At 47.7% G+C, this 12,128-nt stretch overlaps 1 protein-coding gene across 1 annotated transcript in view; it reads right to left on the bottom strand.

Moving 5' to 3' along the window:
• The window catches only part of CDCA5 (cell division cycle associated 5), a 40,605-nt gene that overhangs the window by 9,952 nt on the left and 18,525 nt on the right, over positions 1-12,128 (bottom strand). Inside the window, exons 4-5 of the mRNA XM_077459309.1 lie at positions 10,409-10,501; positions 3,402-3,494 (exon numbers count right to left, since the gene is read on the bottom strand). Coding sequence (XP_077315435.1) covers positions 3,402-3,494; positions 10,409-10,501 — 186 coding nt within the window. The remainder of the gene's footprint in view (positions 1-3,401; positions 3,495-10,408; positions 10,502-12,128) is intronic.

The following is a 12,128-nucleotide window of genomic DNA, read 5'->3' as shown; positions in this document are numbered from 1 at the left end:
TAACGTGTACTACCTCATGTAGGTGGGTTTGTAGCTTCTCCTTGCGTAGAGACAGAATTAGGATGTTGTTTAGTTAGTGTAAGATACGCATCCCCTTCTCCCAAAGAGGAGCTAGAATCGCTACTAATACCTTTGTAAAGGTTCTGGGGGCAGTCAATATGCCGAAAAGGCAGACATCGAAACTGAAGATGGAGTGCCAACTTTGAACCGTAAGAAGGGCTGGAAATCGTGATGAATTGGAATATGAATGCATGAGTCTCTGAGGTCGATAGAGACCATCCAATCCTCTGGCTGTACTGCTAGAATTACCATATTGAGCAATTCCATTTTGAAGTGCTCCAGACTGATGAATTTGTTTAGATGCTTTAGATCCAAAACCGGTCACCAGCCTCCTGTTTTCTTGGGAACCAAAAAGATTGGGGAATAGAACCCTGAAAATGTTTCCGACTCTGGAACCGTTTATTACCGCCTCCTGACGTATTAGTGTTTGAACGTATTAAATGAGAATTTCCCTTTTTTCTATAGAACTTGGGATCTTGGTAGGTAGAAATGAAGAATGAGGTGGGTGTCGCACGAACCTCCAGAAGTGGCCGTGGACGTGACCCACTGATCTGTGCAAGATTCCACCCAAACTTGAGCGAAAGCCCTGAAACGAGCCCCCACTGGACCGGTTTGTGTGGGCAGAGTCAAAAAGATTTTTGGTTTTCGGGCGTAGATGTAGATTTTTGTTTGCCCATCTTCAAGAAAGTTGCCTGGGAACCTCTCTAGCATCTTCTATATTCTCTGCCTGGCCTATATGATCTGGTATCCTTGTTCCTCTGCTGAAAGGAAGGGCGAGGTGTAAAATTTTTCCTCCTGTCCCTATCTTGGGGTATCAGGCCACTCTTTCCTCCTGTCACTCGGTTAACGGCGGTATCAAGTTTTTTGCCAAAAAGTGCCTTTCCATCGTAAGGTATGCGGCACCATGTTTGTTTTGAAGAGGGGTCTGCTGACCATGGTTTTAACCAAAGTGCTCTTCGAGCAGTTACTGAATATAACATGGCCCGCACAGAACATCTTAATATATCAATGGCCGCTTCCGCCATAAAGTCTGAAGCCAACTTTAGTTCACCAAGGGCTTTGATAATCTCATCTGATTAGATACCCTGTCTCAAGACCATCTCTATGTCATCTGTCCAAGCTTGTCACTCTGGAAACTGAAGTTAGGGCCACCGCTGGCTTACAGGCCCCACCAGCCGCTTGATAAGCTTTCTTGAGGTCTGCGTCAATCTTGCGACCGAGCACATCCTTAAAGGAAACTGCATCCTCTAAGGGCAGGGTGGTATTTCTTGCCAATCTTATAATAAAAAGGCATCTACTGAAGGTAAAGAATCAAATAGCTGAGTATCAAGTCCGAAAAGTGGTATAACTTATGAAAGCGGTTAAAAGAGGCTGGCCTTTTTTCAATCTTCTGCCATTACTCTAACTACTTCCCTTATCTTTTCCATAAGTGGGAAGGTTGGTGCCTTTTTCTTTAAATGAGGAAAGTACTTCCTAGATTTGGCAGGGGGTTCTGGGGCTTCCTCACATTGGATTGCATCCTTTACTGCGACTATGAAGGGTTCAAGTAAACCAAAGTTAAACGAGGAACAATCCTCTGTTGCGTCTTTTTCTTCATCCAAACAGACATCAGCACTTGTTTGCTTCTGCAAAAAAACTCACTTGTTGACGGAGTTGCCAAATCCTGGGATGAAGCCAATCTTGGCTTCATCCCCTTGGATCCAGTCCTTTATTAATTTTTTCATAACGTCTATGGACTCTTGTTTTTCCTTTTTGTCTCCTGCTGCTCCTAGAAAACATGCCTTACAGACCAATTTCTCTGGAAGTGCTTCTTTACCGCAGACCCAGTAGGTCTTGTCTCTGGGGCGGGTGGACTGGTGAGGAGAGGCAGTGCCTCTAGGACAGTGATGGCGAACCTTGGCACCCCAGATGTTTTGGAACTACATTTCCCATAATGCTCGGCTACACTGCAGAGTGCATGAGCATCATGGGAAATGTAGTTCCAAAACAGCTGGAGTGCCAAGGTTTGCCATCACTGCTCTAGGAGATCTGTGTCCATGAGATCTATGGGTTGAAGAAAAAATGCTCCCTTCTAGAGGTACTGTGACCCTTGGACCTCCTATCCGGCAAATTTCTGTGGGATGACCGATGTTGCGGGCTGTAAGAAGAAGGAAAAAAAAAAAAAAAAAAAAGACTGGAAAACCATTTTTTCTCCGAAAAGAGAAGCTCTTTTAATGCACTTACCTGGAGTTGCAGCCCCTTACCTAGTGGTATCTTGGGGATCTTTTTGTGATACTGGACTGCAGGAGGTGGCTTGGGTTGGCTCCATCCTGCCATAGCACGAGACTGCCAGGAGATGTCTTCCTACTGAGAGCCTCTGCCATAATGAAGGCACATAGCTCCCTTATATAGCCAGCTTATGGCCAGGGTGTACCAAGATGGCCGCCATTGGCTTCGTGAGGCTACCGAGTATGTGCCGGTGACGTCACACCCCCCTGTGATGCGGCTCCGCCTTTGCAGGAAATAAAACAAACACGAGATGTGCGCAGAGCGTCGAGATGTACACAGAGTGAGGGGAAGCATGTGGCTTTTACAACCACTCCGGGCTTCTAGCCATTACAGCTATCCCTATGTGAGTTATTTAGCCATAGTCACTGCTAGGCAGAACCAGCTGGGGGGGGGGGAAGCATGAAACTGAGGAAAGCCCAGACAAGAAGGGTCTCAAACTAGGAGCAGAATATGTACAAACTCTGCGAGGGAATACCTGGGCTCCTAAATCCCCAAAAAGATCCACAGAAAAATGGGTTCCCAAACTTATTGGCACCTTTAGCAGCCCAAGTATTGGGACTTCCTATACAGGGGAGCATGAACCTGCAAATGGTGTACCAACATAGCGGTATGGTAAAGGCTGTATCCATGATCCCCGATCTTGTAGGTTTGGAGGACAGAAGAAAGAATGGTGTATGGGGGACGGGGGGTGTCCCTGACTCTATTGATAGGGTTAAATTGGTCCTGTGGGTTGGTTGGGGGGGGTGGGGTAACCAACAAACAAACAATGTTTATGCTGCCATGAAGGCACCAGGAAAGAAGATTACAAAATCGCTTCAATCTGATTTGATCTGGAAAGCAGGCACATCCTTCACATTAAATTTAAAATTAAATATATATGTAAAAAATAAATAAGTTCTTCACCACAAAAATTGTTAAATCTTTTTAGGTGAGCCGTGAAAATCTTTTTGGTGTGCCGCAAGACAAAGATCGAGAAACACTGGTATATACAAATGCTGGATAAACAGTACATATTGTTATCCTGCCTATTGAGGGGGTTCTTGGATTGCACCATTTAGATTGAGAACACTTACCTTAGGGGTGAACCGAGGAGTGACTACAGCACTAGCTGGCTGTTGTGCAGTGGAAGTAGCTTTGGGTTGAGATTCAGCAGACTCAAGTGCAGCCTGGAAAAGAAAAAGATACAATATTGCTACAGAATACGATGGTAATTTCTGTATACTGTACAGAGGGATATGAAGCTAGATTCAGAAACAGACAGTCTCTAGGTCATAAGAACATGGAAAGCCACAAATTTTCTGTGGGTACAAGGTAAAGTAAACCTGTCACATCTGCTGCAGGGTTCCATGGAAGCCCCTAAAACTCAGATGTCACATTAACTACTTCAGTTACAGAAGGTTTATCTTTTGCGCTATAAAACAAAAAGATTGACAATTTTGAAAAAAAAAAAAAAAAAAAGGTATATTTTTACTTTCTGCTATAAAACAAAAGAAGAAAAAACCCCACACAAATTTAAAAAAAATCTTCCTCAGTTTATGCCAAAATGTATTCCGCTACATGTTTTTGTTAAAAAATAAAAATAAATCCCAATAACCATATATTGATTGGTTTGTGCAAAAGTTGTAGTGTCTACAAACTACGGGATACATTTATGGAGTATTTATTTTTTACGTGTAATGGCAGCGATGGACTTATAGCGAGACTGACACTTTTGGGAACCAGCAACACCAATACAGTGATTAATGCTTAAAAAATAGGATTTTTGTACTCATCGTAAAATCCTTTTCTCTGAAGTTCACTGTCTGGCACAGCTCCTTTACTTAGACCATTGGGTTGTTGCGCCACCTTCAGGAGAGGACTAGGCAGAACATCTTAACAAGTACAAAAAACAGAACTTTCTAGTTCCGCCTAAGGGGGCGGTCCCTTCAGCCTCAGTACATCAACAAGCAGTATAAAGTAAATCAACAGGAGGGGAGGGTGCTGTGTCAGTCAGTGAACTTCAGAGAAAAGTATTTTATGGCGAGTACAAAAATCCTATTTTCTCTTACGTTCACTGACTGACACAGCGCCTTTATTTAGACCATCAGGACGTCCCCAAGCAGTGTCATAACGAGGGGAGGGAAACAGCATAAAAACTTCACCCACAAACAGAAGTGCTCCCTAAGGCTGGGTTCACACTGCTGCAGTGTACGAGATAGGATGCGATTCGCACCGCACTGCAAATCACATGCGATCTCTGTGCGATGCGAATTCAGCCATACAGATAGTATGGCTGAACTCACATCGCATCCGGACCAAACTCATACAGGACCCTTTTTTGGAGAATCACACCATGCGATCCGATTCCAGTCCGAGTTTGCAGATCGCACTGCGATATGCGAACTGATTTGGAGGTGTCGTTAACTTTTCACTGACACTCCCAGCAGTTCGCATAGGGCAGTGTGAACTGCCGCTGGGAGGCATGCGATGCGGGAACCCACAGTAAATTTGCAGCGTCCCCGCATCGCAGCAGTGTGAACCCAGCCTAATAAAGGGAGTCACCACCTTATCTAACCGCATCAGAACTTACGGTAACAATGCAACAGTGCATTATACTCAAAAAGTAGTGCAGAACTGCAACATTACATGGCCGCGGGCAAACTTGTGGCCATCGGACGATGTGCTTACATCCACACTGTGGAAAAAATTTGCGGCTAAGCAGGCATCAGACAACGCCCTTACATCCACGCAGTAGAACTTGATAAAAGTGTGAACGGACGACTAAATCGCCACCTTACACACCAGAGCGACTGACACTCGATGTCGGAAGCCTGAAAGGCCCCAATTGTCCTGGTAGAATGGGCCATGGCAGGAAAGGGGGGCACCTGCCCCTTCGAGGCGAAGGCCTGTACAACATCTGACTGACCCACCTGGAGATGCTGATCGACTAGACCAGTGATGGGGAACCTTGGCACCCCAGATGTTTTGGAACTACATTTCCCCATGATGCTCTGGCACTCTGCGGTGTAGCGGAGCATCATGGGAAATGTAGTTCCAAAACATCTGGGGTGCCAAGGTTCACCATCACTGGACTAGACCGTCGCATCTCTTTTCCGGACCAGCTACCGAAACAAACAGATCTAATGCCTGCAGGGGAGCCGTGACAGACAATATATCCTTATAGCCCCGATCACGTCCACGGAATAAAGGGCCACCTCTTAGGATGTGTCGGTTTAGGACACAGAGATGGTAACACAATAACATTGATGTGGAATGCCGAAACCACCTTCGGCAGGAAGGTTGCAAACGCAACACCACCTTATCCTCATTGTTAACCATATAGGGTGACTTGCAAGACCAGTTCCGAAACCCTCCTGGCCGATGTAATGGCCCATGAGAAAGACCTCTTTTCTGAGAAGAGTCAACAAGGGAATTCCTCTGATCTTCTCAAACGGCGGTTTCTGAAGCGATGATAACACCAGGTTCAGATCCCACGGGGGTAACGGTTTACACACCGAAGGAACTATAAAGTCAGACCCCCTGAACAACAGTGCTCACTACAAAGTGAGACGCCAGGGGTCGAAAAAAATAAAATAAAAGGGAGGACAGCCAAGGCTGATATTTGACCCTTAATGGTCTACTCCTTACTGTAGATACCGCAGGATCCTGGAAACTGAATTAGGTGCAGGGATGCCATCCTCTCCTTACACATAGAGGTGTATGCCTTCCAGGTACGACGGTATATTTTCCGAGAAGAGTCCAATAGGCCTCGGTACCTTAGCAGCTGGCTCTCAACAGCCATACTGTTAAAACCAGCTATGGTATAAACAAGATGGAGAATCAGACCTCGACACAGAAGGTCCTCTCGCAATGGCAGCCACCAGGAAGCCTTTGCAACCAGGCGTACTAGGTCGGCGTGTCAGGGATGCCAAGGCCAATCCGGGGTATTGGTATTACTGGAACCCCCTCGGCTGCCATTCTGCGGAGCAGATGTGGTAGTAGCTTTTGGAGGAAAGTCGTAGATCAGTCGGTACTGATCCCATGGAGCCACCGGCGCGATTGACACGTCTGTCCAAGGATCTCTTATCCTGGATACGAATCTCGGCCCTTCCGGATTAAGACAGGAGCCAGGAGATCCACGTCTGGTGTGCCCCACCGCAGGCACAATAGCCTGAACATGTGTGGATGCAATGCCCATTCTCCTGGGCACAGCATCTGGCGACTTAGGTAGTCCACCTGCCAGTTTCTTCCTCCCGGGATGTAATGGCCGACAAGGCCGGTACCTGTCGCTCTGTCCACTGAAGGATGTGAGCGACCTCACATGCTGCAGCCGAGCTACTTTTTCCTCCGTAGCGTTGTCTGACTGGATCCTGAATCGTACACCCTCGTAGTCTCCACCCCAGCCGGTCAGGCTGGAGTCTGTTGTGATCACAGCCGAATGAGGAGGTAGGAACGACTTTTCCCTGATTGAAGTGCCTGGGACCTTAGCCACCAGAGCAGGGAGTCCCTGACTGACTGGTTCACCTGAATTAAAGGGATAACGGAGATATGTCCCATTGTGTCAATATCTCCTTCTGCGAGACTCTGGTGGAAAGTGGGCGTACAGTACCGCCTTGAAGGTGGTCACCGTGAGGTCCAGAACTCGCATGCAGAAACACATCGATGACCACCTGCGGTTCAACGATAGTTATACCACGGCTCTAAAAGTCTGCAGTTTGTCTGAAGGGAGAAACTCACTTCCATGGAGTCCAAAGATAAGCCTAGGCACTCCCACACTGAATCGGTGTGAACACCGACTTTTTAGGTTCAACAGTCACCAACATACCTGCAGGGTTTGCATGGTGATCGCCACATGCTCCTTTAATTCTGAGGCGGAAGCTGCTCTCAGGAGATTGTCCTGGTAACTCACGATTGCGATCCCGCATTGTCTCAACAACGTCAAAATTGAAGTCAATACCTTGGTAAGGACTCAGGGTGCTGAAGCCAGCCAAAAAAGAGGGAGCCACAAACTGGTAGTGGGCTATCCCAACTGCATTTTGCAGAACCCTCTGATGCCTGAAGCATATGGGCATGTGTGGGTACGCATCCTGGGTGTCCAAAGACGCCAGGGTGTCTCCCTGATGGAGTGCAGCGACTACTGAGCCTTTGTACTTAAAGCAATTTAGGCTCTTTCGGTCCAAGATTGTAGTCCCCAAAGAAGGAAGGGGGTACGTCCAAACAGATTGGAGTAGAACCCCTGGCAACTTTCCGACACCGGAACATACACTATCACGCTGAGGTTTGGCAGGTTCCATACTGCCCCCATGGGCCTCCCAGCGAGCCAGGAGTAAGGGTGTGCTGGAAGGGAAGATCTGTTTGTTGGCCAAGAGGAACTCTATCTTGTAGCCAAGGAAATCAGTTTGCAGACCCATTGGCCAGATAGCCGAGAGGCCCACCGGGCTGCAAACTCCAGAAGGCGAGCTTCCCACCCGTATGATGGGCGGGGAAAACCTTCACGCAGTAACACCTTTCTCGCAGGCTTGCGGTTCCAGGGACGCTTTCATCCCCAAGGTTCGTCCTGTTGGACTGGGAGCATTTTGCCAAAGTCCCAAACTGACGTAAAAGCCTCTTTTGAGCGGAAAATTAAGGCCTTTGCGGAGTGGCTCCTTAGTCTCCGTGGGAGCAAGGTACTCTTCCCACTGTGACATTTTTAATAATGTCATCCAACAAGGCTCCCAAGAGCTGCTCACCAAGGAAGGGTAAATCAGTCAAGGCTTTTTTTAAATGCCTGGTCCGCTGACCAGCCTTTCACCCATCAGGCGCCTCAGCACCACTGCTGACACGGAAACCCTGGATAGCAGCGGAAACTTATCCAGAGCCACATTCCAACCGTGCACTAACTGGTCTGCTAGTTCCACGCAGACAGGAGTAGCCTGCTGCTTCACCATTTTGCTGTGCAAAGTTTTGCCCATTTCAATAAGTGTCTGCGACACAAGTGCTGTGGTCAGTACTGGTCGCATTGCTGACCCCCCAACCGTAAATAAGGAATGGGCCACTGCCTCGGTTCCTGCCCGTGGGGTCCTTAAACACAGGAACCTCATCTACCAGGATCGTGGTTAACCTGGATACTGGGGGGGTGGTTATGTGACCCAGAGGAATCTGCTGTTTCCAGAATTTTCAGGGTATCACACCAGCTGTGATAAGTGCTCCAACAATGTGACTCATCCTCACTGTCCGATCGGTCCTGGTCAGCATCATCGGAAACAGAGCAGGGGGTCACCAGCCTCAGTGGGGGCCCAGAGTCTGCATCCGTCCTCCGGGGAGAGGACTGAGGCCTAATTTTACCACCCTTGATTGCTCCCACGCACCGCCTCCATCTTGGCAACGAACGCATTAAGGACCGCTGACAAGCGTCCAGATGCACTGCCTGCAGGCGAACCGGTTGTAATTGCCTGGATTTCGGTGGAAGAATCGCCAGTTTCTGAAGCCATGCTGACCCTACCCTGTCTGCCACCTGTTTGGGACTTAAGACAGTGATGGTCCCACCCTCCTAACTGCTGCAGGCTGAGGGGCCCCCCCAACGCAGGACTCACCACCCTGACCGAGTTCTGTGCTGTCCAGCTAGGTGTGCCAGTGTCCTGTATCAGCTCCCAGATGCTTGGGAGAAAACCACGCTGGGCTGAGCCTCAGAATAGCACCGAGCGTGAAAACGTGTTTAGGCTTCAACAAAATGGCCTCCGAGCATCCAGTTCAAAGGACATAATCACAGGGAAAATGGCCACCGGACTACAGCAAAAAGGAGTCTGACCATGCCTCTCCCTGGTCACACCAAAAATGGCCGCTGAGCACTGTATGCAATGAGAGACAGTGAAAACAGGCAGAGGAAATGGTGGCAAAAAGCGCTACAGTGATCAGCAGACACAGCTCTTCAGGGCACAGTTACCCAGCACAGCCCCCGCCCTAGGTGAGAGCACCCGAGGGGGCCCCTGTCTATGGCACACACACACACACACACACCACTCAGCAGCCCATACAGCATCCCCCAGGCCGGGAGAGCTGTACTTGCCAGTCCTGACAAGCTGGGGACATTCCATCACAGACCCACTCTCCGATCAGTATGGGGTGGCTGCTGGCCCAGCACACTGACATCAGTAGCCCAGTCATGTGTGCCCCGGAGAATTACGCTCACCAGCCACCCCTGGAGCTGGGGGGGCGCATGTCGTGGCCGACCCAGCGTGGAGCTCTGGTCTGCACACATTCGCTGGGCAGGCTGGGGAGACTAAGGATAAGGGTATCCAGCCTGTCACCCAGCCGGCTGTTGATAGCAGATCACAGGATCTTCATCTTGCGCAAAAGGCAAACCTCTGCAGAAAAAAAATTGACGGACCGATGGGCCCCACAGTCCTTCACTAGGCAGGAAAAAAAAAAAGCTACAGGAAGCAGGCTGGAGGGTTGTTACTGAAGGGACCACCCCTTGGGCGGAACTAGAAAGTTCTGTTTTTTGTACATGTTCTGCCTAGTCCTCTCCTGAAGGTGGCATAACAACCCGATGGTCTAAGTAAAGGAGCTGTGTCAGTTAGTGAACTTAAGAGAAATATGCATCGTCACTGTACTAATGACACTGGCAGGGAAGGGGTGATCATTTAGAGTGTTCAAGGGGTTAAACGTTTAGCCAACATGTGTTACTGTGTGAAAAACAGCACATTACTGTCAACAGAAGAGAGCCCTGTGTTTATCTAAATAGGGCTCGCTTTCATAATGTCCGGACCCAATCACCGGGTGTGAGTGACCAATCAGCAGGTGCTGATTGGTTGGTGCTGCAGCCAATCGCAGCACAGGCGGGACGCTTTCTATGCTGCGCAGATAAAGTACTGTGTACGTGATTTGGCGCACAGCGGCCACCCTGCTGCAGTATATCTACAGTGGGCAGTCCACGAGGTTAAACTTCCAATAAAAGAAAAATTGGGGCTGAGAGTTGCCCCCATGAATCTCTGTACTGTAAAATCAAGAAAGTAACTTTGAAGAACCAAGCCATAATCCTTTCATGTCATTACCAGCTGTAATAGAGAACATTCTTCTGCTTATTGATGGGTTCTTGGATTGCACCATTTACATGACTTACCTTAGGAGTGGACCGAGGAGTGGCTACAGCAGTAGCTGTTTTTTGTGCAGGGGAAGTAGTTTTAGGTTGAGATTCAGCAAATGCAAGTGCAGCCTGGAAAAGACAAATATGCAATAAGGTTACAGATATTGCTGTAATGGAACATTCCATATATCAAATTAAATCCTGGTATACACAGAGGTTTTTGAAGCAAGATCCAGGGCAAGACAATCTCTTAAGAGTCATGAAAACATGGCAAGCTATAGTTTTTCTGTGGGTGCAAGCTAAAGTAAACATGTCACATCTGTTGCAGATTTTCTTGGGAGTCCCTGAAACCCTCACCCACCTTAAACTTCCAGTTTAAAAAAAAGTTGGGGCTGTCCCTTGACGGTGGCAACAGCTGGCTTGTCTTGGTCCCTACTAGGGCCCAGAGTTCCTTGCTTAGCTTATTATTGTTTTACGTGAGCAAGGGACTGATCCTCTACTGGAAGAACCCACGACACCTTCACTATCGTACTGGAAGGAGCTTGTTAAAGCGGAGCTCCACCCTAAAGTGGAACTTCCGCTAATTGGAACCCCCCCCCCCTCCAGCGCCACAATTGGCCCCTTTCAGGGGGGAGGGGGGTGCAGATACCTGTACAGTACAGGTATTTGCACTCACTTCCGGCATAGATATCCACAGAATCTGCGGATATTTACGTCACTTCCTGCGGGTCCCCCACTGTCTGCTCGTAAACACACGGATCCCAGAGACAGCGGGGACCATCCTTATTGCGCAGCGCGACTCGCGCATGCGCAGTAGGGAACCGGGAAATGAAGCCGCAAGGCTCCACTTCCTGATTCCCATACCCAAGATGGCGGCGGCAGCACCCGAGAGACGATCGAGAGATCGGCTTCGGGTGCGGACATCGCGGGCGCGCTGGGCGGGTAAGTGTCCTTATTTTAAAAGTCAGTAGCAGCAGTATTTGTAGTTGCTGACTTTAAAAAATAAATACGACATAACTCCCGCTTTAATAGAGCGATTCCGTTCTATAAAGCAAAATACCCGAGCAGGGGGCGTCCAAAGAAATTTGACAAAGTATGGAAGAATTGGTTGGACAGCAATCTTTCAATAGCCTAATGATTTTCTAGAGGTCATTGAGAGAGGGGAGGTTGTCTACATGGTGGTGGGCTGTGGATCTAGAAGGCTCACTCATACTTGCACTACTGTTGGGACTATTAGAGGATTGCGTATTGCATTGATAACTGTATATGGACATGATTGATGGCGTGGCTGTTTACTTTTTCTACTATGAAAACATAAATAAAAATAAAATGTACAAAAAAAAAAAAGTTGGGGCTGAAGGCTGACGCCAGGGGTTATTTGGCAACCTGGGAGCACTGCTTGTGGGAGGTCATGGCACACAGCATTCATATTTTAAGTGGATTGTCCTTTTATGTACCATAATTGGACAGTGACTTTTTTCGTTTATTACGTTTTTTTTTTTTTTTTTTTTACCTTTCACTTTTGTGCCATATTGTTAATAAATTTTTGGTCACACCGTGTAGTTTATTAAATTTTTAAAGGTGGAATTTCACATTGGTTTCTTGTCAAACAGGTTGTCACATATACAAATAGATGAGGAGATATCTTCTTTTGTAATTGTGGATATAGTAATATAGGAGATTACATATTTTTTTTTTTATCTCATTTGCAACTCCTTGTATCCAGAGGATTGAGTGAAGCAGTTTCCTATTGCAC

Source organism: Lithobates pipiens, unplaced genomic scaffold (genome assembly GCF_037356315.1).
Source record: "Lithobates pipiens isolate NorthernLeopardFrog02 unplaced genomic scaffold, aLitPip1_a1.2 Scaffold_10, whole genome shotgun sequence".
Lineage (NCBI taxonomy): Eukaryota > Metazoa > Chordata > Amphibia > Anura > Ranidae > Lithobates > Lithobates pipiens.
This window is presented reverse-complemented; position numbering and strand designations above follow the sequence as displayed.